Source organism: Saccostrea cucullata, unplaced genomic scaffold (assembly GCF_032062105.1).
Source record: "Saccostrea cucullata isolate Sc308-1 unplaced genomic scaffold, CSIRO_AGI_Scuc_v1 ctg3442, whole genome shotgun sequence".
Classification (NCBI taxonomy): domain Eukaryota; kingdom Metazoa; phylum Mollusca; class Bivalvia; order Ostreida; family Ostreidae; genus Saccostrea; species Saccostrea cuccullata.
Window position 1 is genome coordinate 13,818 of NW_026932809.1, and position 20,312 is coordinate 34,129.

General features: G+C 34.4%; 2 protein-coding genes across 2 annotated transcripts; one reads left to right on the plus strand and one right to left on the minus strand.

Annotated features, from left to right (window-relative positions):
- The first annotated feature begins 688 nt into the window (after positions 1–688).
- LOC134236196 (uncharacterized) lies at positions 689–2,858 on the plus strand. The gene is made up of 4 exons (XM_062718360.1): positions 689–1,100; positions 1,304–1,436; positions 1,596–1,832; positions 1,990–2,858. Exons 1-4 carry the CDS (start codon positions 1,098–1,100, stop codon positions 2,856–2,858), a joined length of 1,242 nt encoding a protein of 413 aa, XP_062574344.1. The 5' UTR covers positions 689–1,097.
- A 1,321-nt stretch (positions 2,859–4,179) lies between these two features.
- Positions 4,180–6,078, minus strand: LOC134236192 (uncharacterized). The gene is made up of 2 exons (XM_062718359.1): positions 5,508–6,078; positions 4,180–4,888 (listed from the first exon to the last, which is right to left on the minus strand). Exons 1-2 carry the CDS (start codon positions 6,050–6,052, stop codon positions 4,180–4,182), a joined length of 1,254 nt encoding a protein of 417 aa, XP_062574343.1. The 5' UTR covers positions 6,053–6,078.
- Between the last annotated feature and the right edge of the window lie 14,234 nt (positions 6,079–20,312).

Consider the following 20,312-nt stretch of genomic DNA (forward strand, 5'->3'; position numbering starts at 1 on the left):
GAGAAAAACAAAAGACGGGGCCAATTAGGTTTGATATTTTATCTAGTCATATTTCCAGGCTTTCCTGTATAGGAACGTTGTGAATTACATGCAATTTTGCTATGCCACAAACAGCACAAATTAAATATGAATTTCATAAATTAATTTAATTAATTCTTATAGATATGTACTAATATAATTCCCTTTTTTCCGTTTAATAAAATGTTGAATGCATGCTTGATTTCATGTGTGGGCAATACATGTATTTTAAAACATATGCATAATTAAGACCCCCCCCCCCCCCCCTCCTTACAGCATGGAAATTAACTTTCATTTTGTGCATGCTTGTTAATTTGGTGTGTTTATGGATTAAAGTGTGCATTGTTCTAACATTTGCGATCATTTTACCATCAAATAATTCTTTGAGATTTTATTTGAGACTGGTATCTATCAATCTCAAGATTTTCTGAGAAATCTCAGATTTTTTTCTCACCTGAGTCGGAAAAAACGTTGGTGGCACGCATCTTTGAGAAAAATCTCAGACGTGAGAAAAAATCTCAGATTTGAGAAAAAGTTCAAAAGATAAGTCTGAGTTTGAGAAAATATATGTTTGGTGGCACATTTTGGTGAGAAAAACTCAGATTTTCTGAGAAATCTCAGATTTGAGAAATTCTCAGGGTTGGTGGCCCCGAAGCCTGGTGTTTAAATCTTGTGACTCATATCAAACAGAATAAGAATCTGAATGTAGTATTTAATAGTTGTTTAGAAAGTCATTGTTTACAGTGCATGTTCAAAACAAAAGTGACATAATTAATTGAATTGGTTTTTTGATGTAGTAAACATTAAATTGAATACATGTAGTTTTTTTCCTTTTCGGCAGGTGGCTCAATCAGATTTTTCGCGAAGAAAAATATGATCCTGGAAGGCATCACAGAGTGTGTTCCTTACATTTCGTTGATGGCTGTCCATCGGAACAGCATCCAGTACCTACCTTGTTTCCTCGAAATAACTTTGGAGAAGGCCCACCTTTGAAGAGAAGCAGGAAATCCATTGACAAAAGGGAGATTCTAAAGGATCTCAACAATAATACTGCAGATTGCCAACCTCAGGTTTCAACAATGGTGTGTAATAATCTACTCTATGTACATAGTAAGAACTGCCTAGATTTATTTAGAAAGTACATGTACATAATTCACATTTTCAACCTACATGTATACAGACCATGAAATTTGCAGATTAGATTTTTATTTGATAAAGAGTATTCGTGTCATCTTTTAACATTAATATTTTCTATGAGTATGTTTCTATGTTGATTTTTTTTTAGGGTGTCACTGTACTTCATGATGGAAGTGTAATCCCTTTGCCCGTACATAGCGAGTGCACAGTCAGTACCACCATAGTGAATGAGGAGAATGCAGAAGTGAAGCATGGGAAAATAGCAACTAAAATCAAACAAAGTATGGGCATTAATTTTGATGTCCTTTATGAATTTCCAAAATTTAGCTTAACATATTATGGTAATACATGTAATGCATGCAAGTTAACTTTGAGATTCTTGTTTTTATTGGTATAATGGTATTCTACATAAATAGTTTATGTACTTTTACAAATTTTAGAACTGCACACAGATCATGAATACAGTACTGCACACAGAAAGTACCCAGAGTACAGTAATGCAGAAGTCCAAACAGATCTTTCCGTACATGATATAAACATCATGGAGACAGAGAGTGCCAGTTATTCCAAAGGGAATGTTTTGCGTGAAATCTTTGTTCATAAAGCCACAAGCTCTGATGCATCAGTCAGAAGATATTTTGGGTTACCCAGTATTTCTATACTTTTTGGTCTATTCAGTAAGTATTTATTGCAATAAAATTCATTTAACATTCGCGTGTAAATACAATAAATTTTCAAGTGTTGATGAAAGTAATAACAAAACTTTCTTCCAGGATGTGATAATTTACATTATGAACAGTAACCATAATGAAAGGCTGCATTGTTTTTCTATAGGCATACTTGAAAATGCAAGCAAGAAACTCAAATATTGGTCTGGCAAAGATAGCATAGATGAAAAGCGCTATGAAGAGGGCAATGCTAGAAAACCTGGTCCTGAGAGAAAGCTCACAATGTTCCACGAGTACCTTCTTACGCTACTTAGAATTCGTCAGGATTTAAACATGGGTATTCTTAAGGATATTTTTGGAATATCGGAGAGTCGTGTGTCCCAAATCTTCAATACTTGGATAAACTACATGTATCGAGTGTTTGCTCCTCAGATTAAATGGCCATCCATGCAGAAAATACGGAAATTTATGCCCAGATCATTTAAGGCATCATTTCCTAATACTCGTGTAATTATCGACTGTACTGAGGTATTCATCCAGAAACCAAGAAGTCCAACAGCTCAAAGCCAGACATACAGTAACTATAAGAATCATAATACTTTTAAAGCACTAGTGGGCATAACTCCATCTGGAGCATTTTCCTTTATATCCGAATTTTGGGGAGGAAATGTATCCGATAGATTTATAACAGCAAACAGTGGTTTTCTTGATAAAATTTCACCAGGTGACGAGGTGATGGCAGATCGTGGTTTTGTTATAAGAGATTACTTGCTGGAACAGAGAGCAAAATTAGTGATTCCACCATTCACTCAGAAATGTGCTTGGGGCAAGGGCAAGACACTATCACCTACACAAATCAGACAAACAAGACAAATTGCAAGACTTCGCATTCACGTTGAAAGAGCCATTCAACGACTTAAGACCTATCGAATTTTATCGGGTATAATGCCTTTAACCTTGAAACCAATCGCAGATCAAATTTTGGTTGTAGCTGCTTTTCTGTGCAACATTGATTCTCCACTTGTTAAAAAGTAAAAAAAAAAATGTGCATTTTCCATTCATAATTTTACAAGAGAACCAACTTTTTTTCCTTGCATTTACCTTGTTAACTTGGATAATAGCTATTGATTTAAAATACATTCTTTGACTGCTGATAATTTCTTTAATACATATTCTAATGTAGTGTACAATGTTTTGATTCTACATTCCTTTACAAAGATGTTGATGCAAGTTTACATGTACATGACATAAAACTAATTTATATTAACAATTTTTCTTACATCTGATATTTTTAAAGATGGAAAAGAAAGCCAATCAAAATACAAAAAGCTATTGTAACATATTTATATTCATTTCTGTTCAAGCAAGTTATTTTTGATGTGGAGATGTAATAAAACCATCAGAATGTGGAGTTGTAAAAGGCATCAGAGTGAAAAAATATCAATCATGTTATGTATGCATTCTCACTTCAAATCATGTTATGCTGTCTTGCTATATCTGAAAATATGGTGAACAATAAATATGAATAATAACAAGCTATTAATTTTTTTCTATTAAATTTATAGATTATCAGAATGTGTACAGGATTATTGTTAAAACACAAGATGAAAATTCAATGTTTTGATGCTGTAAAACTCAATTATAATGAACTTTCTCGTTATAAATATCAAAGAATCCTGAAAAAAAATTGGCATCTGCACTATGAACACTTGATGAAGGGAGTAAAAATTGAAGTCTCTATGACCTAGTACATTTAACCTCATTTTACTGAATTTGATTCATAAACTTTATGTTTTTATTTTCCTCACAAGTATCGGAGAAAATGTAAATGTGAAAAATATTAAATACAAACCATACAGAATAAACCTGTCTTGTGTATTTGAATACAGTGAAAAAAATACTGAATTATCATGTCAATGATGCACAGATTTGTTTGTCCTGTATGCGTTTTTATTTCACTGTGATAGCAAAGCATTATGAAGGTACTTTTCAAAGAAAAGTGTACACTTTTGTACAATAGAATTAAAAATGTCACAATCAAAATAAATCCTGTCAGTAAGTAATCCTCGTTTGGTATAAAAAACAAAATCGCACCATGGAAGGGAAAGAATACCTAATTGTCCCTGAATCTGGATATACCATGGTGAGTCATGGCGAAGATGTACACTACCATTGCTTTCATCTCTGTATAAATGGTATGAAGAGTCACCTGCAATATCATATGGCGTTTCATTTTGATGAGAATAAGAACATTTTATTTCTATAAGTCCTTTACCACAACATTTACACATTATTAAACCATCTGGAGTTGCTCCCATGTACGGTTTTTCGGTGAAAATGTGAAATCCAATGTTATTCAATTTTGCACACTTATGTCCTTTCTTGTATTCATCAAAGTACAACTGTCTAGCCACAGCTTCATTCTCTCTTCCATATGCAATTGCTGGAACATTTGACTCCCCAGTTGCATTATTTCTCGTACAATGTAATTTTCATAAGATTTTGATCCTCGAAAATGCAACACTTTTGAGAAAACAGATGCAGTTATACGTCCATGTCTGTGTCTTTTCCATTCATCACATATACCTGTACTCTGATCCTTGGTTATATCTGCTATTCTCAAGATGGTTTCTGGATTAAATACAGCTTGTAAATGTGAAGTTACAGAAATATTCTTTAGACTTGCCTCTTTGATTACTTCATGTAATCCTGGAATATCCTCACTAGTATCTTCATAATCAGATGGTGGGTCAAGTGTTTCTAGTAAAAGTGAATTAGAGTCCTTGCACATATCAAATAATTTTTTTTCAATCTCACGTTCATTCTGAAGACCTTTACAAGGGTTGTATACAGTATGACAAGGGCCGTGTTGATCATTTTCAGCTGTCGAATTGGAGTTGTGAACCTGTACATTCTGAATTTTTTCAGGTCGTGATGCAGAGCGTGGTTTATCCCATGAGCATAAGACATCAGTTCCGACTAGTGTGTGTCTGTCTTTGTGTCTTTCATTGAATGAACAAAGGGAAAAAAGAAGTGCTGTACAGTGTTTGCACGAACCATCATTTCTGTAATTAATAAACAGTCAGGGGTGGTACTGAAATCAGTCATTTTTGAAAATGATTGATAATGGTCATTTCTTCTTAGTATATAATGTACACAATTTTCTGATTTTTGTAAATATGACGTCTTTTCATCATATTTCCATTCTCAAGTCAATTTTCCCATCCCATTTACTACAGTAATTAGATATAGTACACTATCCTGCCCTAGACCCTTGTGTAGAGAAACATCTTGACAAGTAATTGAAACCAAAATAATTTAGTGCGCCCCGTAAAACTAATGAGATAATTAAGTGCGCCCAGACCTAACAATTTGATAAAAAATGATGAAAAACAGTCATTTTTAATATCAGAGATAACTCTATTTCTAAAATAAGTTTCAAAATAGAAATGACTGTTTTTCATCATTTTACTAAAAAAAGATGAATTTCCATCATTATTAAAAATCAATTTAATGACTGAAAATCATCATTTTCAAAAATGACTGATTTCAGTACCACCCCTGACTGATAAAAAAAGAATATAATTTTTAAATTTATTAATATCAAAGAAATAAATGAATATATTTCATGAATTCAAATAATCTTCTACAGTTTAGTATTCAAGTAACCATTTCAATACTTACGCAACACACGAGCATCCACCTGACTGTACTTGTCCACCCTCATTGACGAGAATCCATGTCTGGTAGGGTGCTGCCTGTTGCCTGGTTTCTGGGACTGTCTGACACTTAATATAGAAGCATGCTACATTTTCAAAATAATGAAGTTTGACATTGTCAACATGTGAACTGGTATACAGTTTGTAGCCATTGTCCTGTTTATACATTTTCAAACGTGGGGGGTCCCATCCTACACGGAGAAGCCACACCATAACATCTCCTATCTCTATGTCAGGTAATGTTTTCAAATCTGATGACCATTTATCGACAGAAATATCCTTAATGTGTGGTAACACAACTTTATTTACTGTTCGGCGTTGCACGTCGAAAGCACCAAAGTCATTATTGTTTACGTCTAGATCTTCTAAATTGATTTCTACCGCCAATTTACATAATTTAATAAGATGTCTCTTCAGATAGATGGAACATGTAATTCCCTTCGTTGATAGAAAATGCTTTAGATCAGGTACTTGCCAGGAATCGAAATCGTTCAGCGGAGTTGATGCCATTTTTCTGTAAACCGGAAGTGAGTATGCCTAACAATTGACACAAACAAAGCATACAACCCGGATCGGATACGTATCTCGGAAGTTCCGTATTTAGAAAATCTTTTGCAAAGATGCTTAAAGCAACCAATCCAACCTCCCTCCTTCTCACGAGATAGACACGTTGTAGACTTTCTTTCATAAAAATAGCAAAAAATGAAATCTGAACAAAGTGTTAAAATCTAAGACTTTGAGATCTTTAAGTGAGCATTTGTAGGAAGATTATTATTAATATTATCAGAGAAGATTTGGAAAGAAAAAGCTTTTTTCACTTTGTTTGAACAATAATTAACACCGTATAAGTGGAAATTTTAGCGAGACGAAAAATTAGCGATTTATCCTTAAAAAGTAGTATTTTATTTTTAGCGAGATGCAATTTTAGCAATTTACCGGGTAAGAATTCTCACTAAAGAAGCTATTAGAAATAAAATGCAATTCATTTTTAGCGAGATTCAATTTTAGCGATCTCAGCACCCTCGCTGATAATGCCAAAATTAAATCCTCGGTAAAATGTCTGCTTATACGGTATGGTGAAATTTTAAAAAAATGATTCTAGTAAATATCAATTATCGATAGGATCTTTGATTTCATCAAACCAAATTACATGTATTCTACCCATACAAAACTGACTAGTCATGGTAAATGATATTTCACAAGTATGTTTACTATTTCGTTTATTTTTTAGTCTATGCATTCCGAAACTATTATTATGTTCCGTACAGTTAAAATTACGCTGGCTGACTTCGATTATGAACTTGAGTAACTGATGTTGAACAAGAGTACCGTCGAACCCGATATAGTTTAACTGGAGTGACGTAATTTATCTACCATAGTTCTACCCTCGTATTTCCGTTGGTAGAACTATGGTAAAAAAATTACGTCACTCCAGTTAAACTATATCGGATTTAACAAATATTAGAAGTCAAAAGCATTTTTATCATCAATTCACAAAATCATGATTCAGTCACCATTTTTAGATGGAAATGCATATATGATGATATTTACCAAGACCTGTTGTTTCTAAGTCAAAGTATACAAATGTATGCTGCCCAGCTGCTATGGGTGTTGGAATGGGTTTGTTAAGGGAGGGGGTATTTCTGTAATGCTGTTGTCTACATTATTGTTGATGTCGGCATCAGTTTCATATGTGATCCCCTCTTTCACTGCTGATGATTCTTGACTTTTTTTGCTCTCGGCATTTTTCAATGCTCTTCTTTTCTTGTACTCTTCTGTATCTTCTTTGTCTTGTCTTTCTTTCTTTTCAAGTCTGTTTTCATGGCAATTGTGCCGGTGTGTAACGTTGAATTTTGACCCGGGTTGAAAATTGACTCGGGGGTCATTTTTCAACGTTGAATAGTGAGACTAAAGGTGTTGAATTTAGACCCTAGTCCGTTGAAAACTGAGCCGGGTCGTGGAATTCTGATCATGAAACCGGTTCAAAATTCAACAGCATAAAAACACATATTTATGACTTGGTTTTCACAACTGTGATTTAATTCATAGGTGTCTGGAACGCGGGAGGGGGGTGGCTTGGGATGCTTACCCCTTTTTTGCAAAGATAGACATAATATAGGCATTGAACAATGTAAAATTGGGTTAGTTCCCCCTGCTTTCAACAGACACGTTACAGTGTAGTCAAAAAAAGAAGAGTAAGTGGTAGTGTTTAAAGCCGCTTAACCCGAAACAGGCAAATATTATCTTACACAATAAAAGTACGTCATTACATAGAAAATATATAAAAATAAATTATAAGATTGATTTAATAGTTTATTACAACAATCCTTACATGGAAAACGCAGATCAAAATCCTTATTGACAAACAGTAGTTCCTGACGGAAGTTAGGATCTGTTGTGAAAGCAATTTTGAAAAAAATGAGCTTATCGGATATATCTAATAATGAAGCAAACCCGAGTATTTTTTCTCTATTAGTAGAAGCCTTGGTCATAATACATCTTTTCAAAATTAAGAAATCAATTGAATATAATCCATAGTAATTTATATATTAATATGCATATTTAAAGAATAAAGGAAAATCAGATATTTTAAATGGTTTTTTAAGGAGCTAAAATATTGTCCGTGTACAGGTATATTATATGTACTTTGTTGTGAAAAAATGCTCGGGTTTGTTCTTCATGAGATAAACATGTAATCGATAAATTTAAATTTTCGAAGGTGATTTCACGCGATATCAACAATGATCAACATAGGATTATTTTTTGTGTGACCTAACAAAAATTATTTTTTTAACTTTTGAATTTTGATATCTTTTAAAAGAAAAAGACTTTGGGGATATAATTTGACAAAAGTTGAAACAATTTATGGACTATTATTTTTCAAGAAGAAAAACGAATATATATTTTTAGCGATTAGAATCGGACCAAGCGACTTTTAAAAAAAAGAAATTGGATCCTACCCCCCACCCCCACCCCTATCCACCCACCCATAGGATTTTTGGGTTTAGACTACTAGTTTGGACAATGGAATTTTTTTTCTTGTCATTTTTTTTTCAAATTTGAATTTTTCTTTCTTTTTCAAATAGCCCCTCCCTCTCACTTTCAGTTTGCTTCCGACTCCAATGTAACCAATGCACACTTAATTATGTAATTCAGTTATATTCTTAGAATTAAAATATTTAAAAAATTACTTAGATTTCAAAGTTACTTGTAGCTTAAAATCACAATATTTCATGTAATATTTATTTAAAAAGAAGTACATTTTTACATGTATATGTAAATCCTGAATATTAGTAAACTTAATAACACAATATACAATTTAGTTAATAAATTTGTTTATTTATATTTTTTTGCTAAAACACTTCATTTATTTTAATTTCAAAATTCCTTATATTAGTATTTGGAAAATGGTGACGAGTTTAACGCATGATGCACGTACGTTATAATGCTTATTTAATTATGCACAACATTAATAACCTATAATGTCCAACTTGAAAAACGGAATTTTTCAAAATAAAAGGTTTAATAATCTTTTTCGCATAGTTAATCAAACAGTTCAAGAACGAACCTCACAATTAACACATATCTATTTTAATAGTTAGAGGAGGTAAAAGGGGGGATCTCCCCTTTTGGGGATTAGTACCATATATATTTAAAGAATGTGTCTGTTTTGTTTTTGTTTGTTTGTTTGTTTGTTTGTTTTGTTTTTGTATTTGTGACTGGGCTGTTTTCTTCATTTTTGTAGTTTTTTTTTTAAATCAAAAAATGTTTTCCTTAGATACACAATCCTATAACTTTCAGCGTCATTTAATATTTGTAATAAAGTAACCAAATTATAACATTGAACACCCCCCCCCGCACGAATCTGGGAAACATAGGATAGTTTGTGAGGAATTTTTGAAGCGGTCATTCTATCCAATTAGAGAAACATGGTTTGGTTTTCAACATAGGCTAGTTTCCCTTTCCATTTTTTTGCTTGTTTGTTTATTGCGTTTCGTTTATATATTTTGTTTATGTTTTTTGTCACATTGTTTCAGAGGGTTTTGATACATACCCCCGCATCCAATAAAAACTTTAGGACCCCCCCCCCCCCCCCTCTCTCTCTCTCTGTTTCTTTGAAGAGAAATGCGGTTTTTAGTTTGTTAGATCAAAAGAAGTTGCAGGGACGGCGTTTTTTTTTTAAATTGTCGATATCAAAGATGGTGGGAAGTGCAGCTTCTTGTCCATCCCAAATTCTAACTCTAGTTCTCAATCGCAAGGTTATGCTCCGAAAACGATTGATTTTTAGACCGAGGCAGGCTACTGACAGATAAGTTTGTTACAGGGATTTCACCAACCTTGTTTAAAGTCAGCATTACTTACATGTTATGGTCGCTATATTGATCTTTTTACAAATATAACCTATCATTGGATTCATTTTGACCGATGTGTTTCATTCTAATTTTCAGGCTTTTAATTTTTTAAATTTTTATACTGAATTTGACTAGATGGGATGTTCTGCCCACCTGATCACTATAATATTATATACGGCTCACTTTCTAGACACCAGTTTTCCAGGATTTTTAGGTCACCTGAGTCACTCAGGTGACCTATTGCTATCCGTTTTCGTCCGTCGTCGTGCGTCGTCCGTCGTCCGTCGTCCGTCGTGCGTCGTGTGTTAACATTTAAACATTTTCAACTTCTTCTCTGAAACTACTGAACCAATTTTAGCCAATTTTGACACAAAGCATCTATGGGTGAAGGGGAACAAAAATTGTGAATTTCATGGCCCTTGGTCCCCTGGGGCCTGTGGGGTTGGGCCAAAACCATTAAAATTAGTGCAATCTTTAAAAATCTTCTTCTTTACTCCTGGACACTAAGCAATCAAACTGTTGGCATGATTGTAATCAGCATTGCGTCCTCTACCAAAATTGTGAAATTCATGGCCCTGGGGTCAGGGGTTATGGAGTAAAGGCGGGGCTCTATTGATCATATAGCGGAAATGTAAAATTCTTTAGAAATCTACTTCTTTCTCCCTGTAAATAATGCAGATAAACCAGGTGCATGGTTAAGATGATCAAGGGTACCTCTTCCAAAATTGTTAAATTTGTGGCCCCAGGATAAAGGGTTTAGGGGTCGGGGCGTGTCTATTGATTATATATAGTGAAAGTGCATTACTAGATCACTCTTTTAAACTTCTGAACATCAGTATGAGTCAAACAATTTGCATGAGTATTATTAAGCAATAAGCCTTCTATCAATGTTTTGAAATTCATGCCCTAGGGGGCAATTGGATGAGGCTCAAGGGTGGGGCTATCTTTAAAATTTTCGTATATGTATATGCATGCATGTTTACTTACATGATGATTAAAAATACATATTATATTAATATCCTGTTTGGTGCATTGAAAATGTTCATAGTATATTACCTATTTGAATATGTACTATGAAAATGTCTGTAAAAATTTTGTTTATAAATACTGTATAAAATTCAATCACTGATTTCAATATTCCGGAAATATAGTTGCGACGTCGATATACTTTGTGATTTAGAATATCTTGCGCATGCGTACTCATGTAATTAGACACAGCGTCTTCCGACATTGAGTAAAGTCATCGGAGAAAGTCGAGCGTCATCTATACGATTTAATTTGTTTTTTTTTTAGGTTTAAGAGTTTGCATTACGAACGGTGGGTATGATTGTTTGTAGTTTTTAAGTTTAAACAGAATGAAATGTGAATTGCTTTTGCGAATATATGAATTTCTCGGTAATCGTTTTTGAGCTGACATAATATTCATGTGATAAAGGATTGCTGGTTCGAGCAATTTATATATGTAATAATAAATGATTTTTACTGGGTATTAGATATGGTGTTTTTGTATTTATGTCGAAGTTGTGCTCTGAACTTGAAACATGATGAAATAATTAGTTTGGATTATCCGTAAAGAAAATAATGGCGTCGTGGTAGGAATATTACAATCATTCGAAAATGGCGCTTACTGAAAACGGCACTTAGGAGATTCAGAAACGGCATTTGTTATGACTTGTATGTTTATTGATATTCCCTGTGTAGCTGTGTAATAGGAATGAATCAGAGTAAAACAATCCCTGATTTACCGCCCCTTGGTCATTATCTGGAAATAAGAGCCCCTGTAACATGATTGAAGTCATCTAGAAGTGTATGAAAAGTCTGCCAAAATTTGAAGAAGATGAAAATGAAACTTCTCAATTATACACTTTCTAGGTTGAAATGAATCTTTTAACATAATTTAGGTAGATTATCTTCACGTTAACTTAAGTAAAGTTAGAAATTATTTTAGTGGTTCTTCGAATTTATTTTTTTTCTAAAGTTTTTTTGAAGTTAAATTATGACATTAAATATTATAATAGCGGCTGTCTTTTCACAATTTTCTAAGTGCCAGAGGCGGTAAATAGAAATTACATGATATATGCATATCTTTATCTGAATTATAACAATATTTATGTTTCGGATATTAGTGAGATCTAAATATCTAAATGTCTTCACAGTTAAGCGATCAGGTATAGAAACAATGCATATTCCATCGGCGCAAATTTTGAGGAACGAATTAGACAGAAGTGGATTTCTACTTGATGTGATAATTATTAATTAATTACTTTTTTTTCAGAATTACAAAGTTTCAATAAAATTCCTGGTGAATATATCAAGTAATTCTTTAGAACTTTTCTCGTTAACAAGGCTATATAAAAGGGGTTTAAATGCCAGTTTAGGACGACACGTAGAGCACAATAGAGTTTAAATTTTATCATGATTTATTCCGTCCTACATATATTTTCATATTTTGCATATGTTATGTACGAGGGTTGTCCCGTAAAATCGTGGACAACTTGTCTAGTTTGAAAAATAATCATCACTGCGTTCTGAAAGTTTCAGTACTTTTTAGTACATAAATTATAAATATACATAGCAAATTTCAAATAGATATATGCATAGGTAAACAAATTGTGATATTTTATGTTATGTACTGTATCGCCCTACGGCGCACGGATGATAACGTCAAAGTGTCTAAAACAGCGTCACGTTTCATCTTTGCTAAACTTAAAGTTGGATAAGCCCCACTTAAATTTAGAAATTTTATTGATTTACATATGTGAGTATCTATAATCAGTTAAGAAACCAATAAGGCACACTCATGCGATCTTCTAAATATTTATTAGCAAGTTACAGACAGTATTCTCACCATCAATGAACTAAAAGAGAATCTCACATCGACGGTCGACAGTGACAGCGTCCTTTGCTATTACAAATGGCAGTCTGTCCATATGTTTTGTAATATCTGGAGACCCGACCACGAAGACTTCACTAAGAAAACTTTCATTTCATTTATATACTAAAGATCTGGTGATATTTTTCATATTTTCTTTCTTCTGTATTCATTTAAAGTCTCTTAAGGCGTCATTACAACATCCTAATCTATCTGAACTGCTCTTCGGTGCGCCGTAACGTCATAAAAAGTCGCCATTTTTCGTGTATTGTGTTTATTACTTTCCCATTTCAAATGCTCGGGAAACTGCCAAAAATTAACCAAATGCCTTGAATTTTTTAAAAAGACGACAGAATTGATTAAGGATTGGAATTAGGATAATTTTCATCCTAATCTTATGTATTGAAAACTTTTATTACGAATTAATTCTTATGTCTTCTCTAATATAACCTTGCTATTTTTACCGTGCGCCGTAGGACCGTACCTTGTGCACATTCAAGCAGAATAAAATCTTTATTTTTGAATATATATTATCAAAAACATTATGATTCACTTAAATATGATGAATAAACATTTACTGAAAATTTCAGCTTAGTGCGCCCATTACTTTTCGAGAAAAACGCTTTGTCCACGATTTTATGGGACAACCCTCGTACATTGTACAAATAAAGCTGCTGCATGTTATTGCTATGTCCAAATGTTGTGTTATATGGTGTGTTGTTGTTTAATTGTACTTTCATTTGAAGGTAATGAATGGATTTAGATTGGAAGAGGGGTACTGAAGTATTGCAGGATTTGATCATTAAAATTGTTAATCATTCCATTCTTATAAAGCTACTACCATTTGAATACTTTTGTCCTTTGTACATGTAGGCAATTTCTAGGTGCATATAGAAGCATTTTTGGTCTATTTTTTTAATACATATTTTCTTGCGTGCACACATAAACTTTAGTAGCTCGGCACTCGATGACGTCCACAATCTTGGCTTTATTATTACATGTTAATTATATAAATGGCTATAACGGCCATAATCCCTCCAATTTAATTCAAAATTTCACCAAGTGATGTTTCATGAATACTGTAGTGACAGGTAAAATATCAAATCTTTTTCCCTACAACTGTGTATTTTTTAACCTCATTATACCCCCCGCAAACGAAGTTTGGGGGGGTATATAGGAATCACCTTGTCCGTCTGTCTGTCTGTCCGTCTGTCTGTGCAATCGTGTCCCGTCCATATCTTTCTTACAGAGGGACATTAGAATCTACTACTCCACACTAAGATTGCTCATGACCTAAGGGTCTGTCATGACCTTGACCCAAGGTCATTCGGGGAAGTTCAAGGTCACTGGAAGAAAAATTTCATAATTCATGTCCGGTCCATATCTTTCTTATGGATAAACTTGGTAGGTTCTCATTTCACACAAAGATTGCCCATGACCCAAGGGTGTATCATGACCTTGACCCAAGGTCATTTGGGAAAGTTCAAGGTCACTGGATGAAAATTTTCATAAATCATGTTTGATACATATCTTTTAGAGATACACTTGGTAGGTTCTCATTTCACACGAAGATTGCCCATGACATGGAGATGTCTCATGACCTTGACCCAAGGTCATTTGGGAAAGTTCAAGGTCACTGGAAGAAAAATTTTTATATTCCCTGTCCGGTCCATATCATTCTTATGAATAAACTTAGTAGGTTCTCATTTCACACAAAGATTGCCTATGACCCAAGGGTGTGTCATGACCTTGACCCAAGGTCATTTTGGGAAGTTCAAGGTCACTGGAAGAAAAATTTCATAATTTGTGTCCGGTCCATATCTTTCTTATAGATAAACTTGGTAGGTTCTCATTTCACACAAAGATTGCCCATGACACAAGGGTGTGTCATGACCTTGACCCAGGGTCATTTGGAGAAGTTTAAGGTCACTGGTAGAAAAATTTCAGAATTCGTGTCCTGTCCACATCTTTCTTATGCATAAACTTGGTAGGTTCTCATTTCACACAAAGATTGCCCATGACACAAGGGTGTGTCATGATCTTGACCCAGGGTCATTTGGGGAAGTTCAAGGTCACTGGTAGAAAAATTTCATAATTCATGTCTGATCCATATCTTTCTTATGGATAAACTTGGTAGGTTTTTATTTCACACAAAGATTGCCAATGACCCATGGGTGTGTCATGACCTTGACCAAGGTCATTTTGGGAAGTTCAAGGTCACTGGAAGAAAAATTTCATAATTCGTGTCCGGTACATATCTTTCTTATGCATAAACTTGGTAGGTTCTCATTTCACACGAAGATTGCCCATGACACAAGGGTGTGTCATGACCTTGACCCAAGGTCATTTGGGAAAGTTCAAGGTCACTGGATGAAAATTTTCATAAATCATGTTTGATACATATCTTTTAGAGATACACTTGGTAGGTTCTCATTTCACACGAAGATTGCCCATGACATGGAGATGTCTCATGACCTTGACCCAAGGTCATTTGGGAAAGTTCAAGGTCACTGGAAGAAAAATTTTTATATTCCCTGTCCGGTCCATATCATTCTTATGAATAAACTTAGTAGGTTCTCATTTCACACAAAGATTGCCCATGACCCAAGGGTGTGTCATGACCTTGACCCAAGGTCATTTTGGGAAGTTCAAGGTCACTGGAAGAAAAATTTCATAATTTGTGTCCGGTCCATATCTTTCTTATAGATAAACTTGGTAGGTTCTCATTTCACACAAAGATTGCCCATGACACAAGGGTGTGTCATGACCTTGACCCAGGGTCATTTGGAGAAGTTTAAGGTCACTGGTAGAAAAATTTCACAATTCGTGTCCGGTACATATCTTTCTTATGCATAAACTTGGTAGGTTCTCATTTCACACAAAGATTGCCCATGACACAAGGGTGTGTCATGATCTTGACCCAGGGTCATTTGGGGAAGTTCAAGGTCACTGGTAGAAAAATTTCATAATTCATGTCTGATCCATATCTTTCTTATGGATAAACTTGGTAGGTTTTTATTTCACACAAAGATTGCCAATGACCCATGGGTGTGTCATGACCTTGACCCAAGGTCATTTTGGGAAGTTCAAGGTCACTGGAAGAAAAATTTCATAATTCGTGTCCGGTACATATCTTTCTTATGCATAAACTTGGTAGGTTCTCATTTCACACGAAGATTGCCCATGACACAAGGGTGTGTCATGACCTTGACCCAAGGTCATTTGGGAAAGTTCAAGGTCACTGGATGAAAATTTTCATAAATCATGTTTGATACATATCTTTTAGAGATACACTTGGTAGGTTCTCATTTCACACGAAGATTGCCCATGACATGGAGATGTCTCATGACCTTGACCCAAGGTCATTTGGGAAAGTTCAAGGTCACTGGAAGAAAAATTTTTATATTCCCTGTCCGGTCCATATCATTCTTATGAATAAACTTAGTAGGTTCTCATTTCACACAAAGATTGCCCATGACCCAAGGGTGTGTCATGACCTTGACCCAAGGTCATTTTGGGAAGTTCAAGGTCACTGGAAGAAAAATTTCATAATTTGTGTCCGGTCCATATCTTTCTTATAGATAAACTTGGTAGGTTCTCATTTCACACAAAGATTGCCCATGACACAAGAGTGTGTCATGACCTTGACCCAGGGTCATTTGGAGAAGTTTAAGGTCACTGGTAGAAAAATTTCACAATTCGTGTCCGGTACATATCTTTCTTATGCATAAACTTGGTAGGTTCTCATTTCACACAAAGATTGCCCATGACACAAGGGTGTGTCATGATCCTGACCCAGGGTCATTTGGGGAAGTTCAAGGTCACTGGTAGAAAAATTTCATAATTCATGTCTGATCCATATCTTTCTTATGGATAAACTTGGTAGGTTTTTATTTCACACAAAGATTGCCAATGACCCATGGGTGTGTCATGACCTTGACCCAAGGTCATTTTGGGAAGTTCAAGGTCACTGGAAGAAAAATTTCATAATTCGTGTCCGGTACATATCTTTCTTATGCATAAACTTGGTAGGTTCTCATTTCACACAAAGATTACCCATGACACAAGGGTGTGTCATGACCTTGACCCAGGGTCATTTGGGGAAGTTCAAGGTCACTGGTAGAAAAATTTCATAATTCATGTCTGATCCATATCTTTCTTATGGATAAACTTGGTAGGTTTTTATTTCACACAAAGATTGCCAATGACCCATGGGTGTGTCATGACCTTGACCCAAGTTCATTTTGGGAAGTTCAAGGTCACTGGAAGAAAAATTTCATAATTTGTGTCCGGTCCATATCTTTCTTATGGATAAACTTGGTAGGTTCTAAATTCACTGAAAGATTGCCCGTGACCCAAGGGTGTGTCAAGACCTTGACCCAAGGTTATTTGGGTAAGTTCAAGGTCACTGGAATAAAAAAATTCATAACTTTTGATTTTGATACATTTCTTTATTATGGAAAAACTTACTTCTGAAAAACCCAGCGGGGGGTATTTCGTCCCGTTTGGACAGTTCTAGTTAAAAAGACTGTGTAATGTAAAAGTGCGATATAAAGTAGCATGCTCAGTGTCGGTGTAGCTTGTTTTATCATGATGATATAGCTGTATACTTCTTAAAAATTAATGGAAAATTCTAATTCTTTGTATATTTATTGTAACCGGTTTCAAGAAAATAATGCGTTCATAATAGAACTTGTCTGTGAATGAACTTTTTTGACAACTGTCTTACACAAATTACAAATCAATGGACTAGAAATACTCCAATAATTTCAATTTGTTTCAATAAATGATAGTGTAATCAAACTTCATATGCTGATACTGATACATATTGATGAGAGCTTTTGAATTGTTACCTTGACCTTTCCTTCGGTCATGACCTCACTTTTCTTTAATTACTGTCAAACTATACGCTGATATAGATGTAAGCTATTCAACTGCGTCAACATTGTTTTACAGAATAATATTAATAGATGAAATCCCTCACTTCTTCGTGTTTAAATATAGAAATAGAGGGTTAAAGTCGTAAAATAGAAGTGATATTTGGATGAGCCTAAGAAAATGTGATGGAAGGTTAGGCTTGTTTAGCCTATTGAATTTCCTGCTCAAGTGTTTTGTTTATCCTGCAACATTCATAAAGATGCAATAAGTATGGAGTTGTGTGCCCATGTCTTTTTGCCCTTGATTGGCTATTTATCTAATAAATTTCTCATTTTGTGTATGAAGTAGGATTTATATACTGTAGATCACTTAATTTTTGCAAACCTTATTTTCGCAAGAAAGGCATTGACTCTTTATTATCGAGACAAATTTTTCAGGAATTGTGGTCATTGCTCTATAGAATCTTAAGGAATTCTATTATATGCAAGAATGAATTTTGGCAAGCATACCGTTTCATGTAATTGCGCGAAAATAAAGTTCTTGTGAATAATAAGTGATTTACAGTATTGTAGGTAAATGACGTGTCTATAAAATAAGGAATCTAAATTGAAAACAAGTCGGACAGTTTGCAAATGCATGTTCTTAAGGACATATTTTTAGTTTGATATCAGAACTTCAACACTCAACTCAAGTCCTATCCTAGGCCCAGATTTAATTATACCCCCTGCAAACAAAGTTTTTTTTTTTTTTTGGGGGGGGGGGTATATAGGAATCAGCTTGTCCGTCTATCTGTCTGTCAGTCTGTCTGTGCAAACATGTCGTCCATATCTTTCTTATAGATCAACTTCGTAGGTTCTAATTTCACACAAAGATTATTCATGACCTAAGGATATGTTATGACCTTGAGCCAAGATCATTTTGGGAAGTTCAAGGTCACTGGTAGAAAAAAAATCATTATTCATGTCCAGTCCATATCTTTCTTATTGATAAACTTGGTAGTAGGGTTGTCACGGTTAACCTAAAACTCGGTTAACCGCTCCGAAATGGCATTCGGTTCGGTTCGAGTCAGGTTTTCCGGAATTCGGTTCGTTTTTTTTTATCTTTTATATAATACTAATTTGCTTGCAACACGCGTTGTGATTGGTTGTTTATTTCAATGAAGGGTTCTTTAACCAATGAAAATACAGGTAACATCGAAGACAATTAAACTTGGCATACACATGTGGAAGGAAAACCAAATCACAAGTGTGGGAATACTTCACGTTTTGAATGTTTCAATTGTTTGAAACAAAATAACTCTAGTCAATAACTATATTTATTTTATTTTAAACAAGAAGTTTATTACTTTGTTATTTTTTGTTACATTTAACAACTTGTTCTGTTGAATAAAATGGATAGAAATTTGTGTCAGCAAAATAGTACTTTCTACAATGTCCTTAATCTTTATTATCCTTTGATATATATAAAGATGCTTTATTTAAATTCTCAAAATGAAAACCGAACCGAAAAAACCGAAAACCGAGAATTTATTTTCTGAACCGAACTGAACCGAAAAATGTCTGAACCGTGGCAGCCCTACTTGGTAGGTTCTAATTTCACACAAAGATTGCTCATGGACTAAGGGTGTGTCATGACCTTGATCCAAGGTAATTTGGGGAAGTTCAAGGTCACTGGGAGAAAAATTTCATAATTCGTGTCTGGTCCATATTAGTGTTTGAATAACCATGCGCCCGAGATGTCCACATTTTGCCATGGGCTAACAGAATTCAATGTTTAGATGCTGGGCTGGACATGTAAAATTTTTCTATAAATTAAAATTTAGATATTTGATAAACCTCTCTCAAATCAACTAATATTACTGGCTTCAAAGAGTTACAAGCAGTAATATCGTAATAGTGCGAGTACCTTGAAGTTATCTAACATACTACCTCTCTTTTGCAGGGGAGTCAAGAAAGCTCTAAATCCCATGAAATTACTGGGCTACATGGCATTGTTTACAGGAGTGACAATCGAATGATTTGAACAATTTTACGCCAAAAAAAAAACAATGTATCGCAAGAATCTAGAAAAAAATTTCAGTTTTTTATTGTGACAATTTTCAATAAATATTAGTTAGGAGAGCCAGCTTAGTTAAAAATATCGTTAAAAATGTAACATTTTAGGATAAGCTCCTGTCAAAAATAATCAGGCTTGTTCTGCGATTGTTTAGCAATGTATTCCACCAGGTTTTTTTTACTTATATGTCCTTATAAATTCTAATGATGCATCTTGCCTTGTATTCATTAAATAGCACATTTTCCCCATCCAACAGACGTTTCTTATCTCTATCGTGAAAGAGTTCTGCTAAGTTTAGTAATTGCGATATCAAGTAATCCAATATAAGTGAGCTGACCCCATTTACATTATAATGTAGTATCTTTCTTACGGATGAACCTGGTAAGTTCTCATTTCACACAAAGATTGCTCATGAACTAAGGGTGTGTCATGACCTTGGGTCAAGGTAATTTGGGGAAGTTCAAGGTCACTGGAAGAAAAATTTTATAATTCGTGTCCGGTCCATATCTTTTTTATGGGTAAACTTGGTAAGTTCCTATTTCTCACAAAGATTCCTCATGACCTAAGGGTGTGTCATGACCTTGATCCAAGGTCATCTGTGCAAGTTCAAGGT

Excerpts from the sequence above, each read along its gene's own strand:
- LOC134236196 (XM_062718360.1), top strand. Across the intron at positions 1,437-1,595 it reads AGCAACTAAAATCAAACAAA|AACTGCACACAGATCATGAA; the intron begins GTATGGGCATTA and ends TACAAATTTTAG. Across the intron at positions 1,833-1,989 it reads TATACTTTTTGGTCTATTCA|GCATACTTGAAAATGCAAGC; the intron begins GTAAGTATTTAT and ends GTTTTTCTATAG.
- LOC134236192 (XM_062718359.1), bottom strand. The coding sequence starts at position 6,052 with ATGGCATCAACTCCGCTGAACGATTTCGATTCCTGGCAAGTACCTGAT. Across the intron at positions 4,889-5,507 it reads GGTGGATGCTCGTGTGTTGC|AAATGATGGTTCGTGCAAAC; the intron begins GTAAGTATTGAA and ends TATTAATTACAG.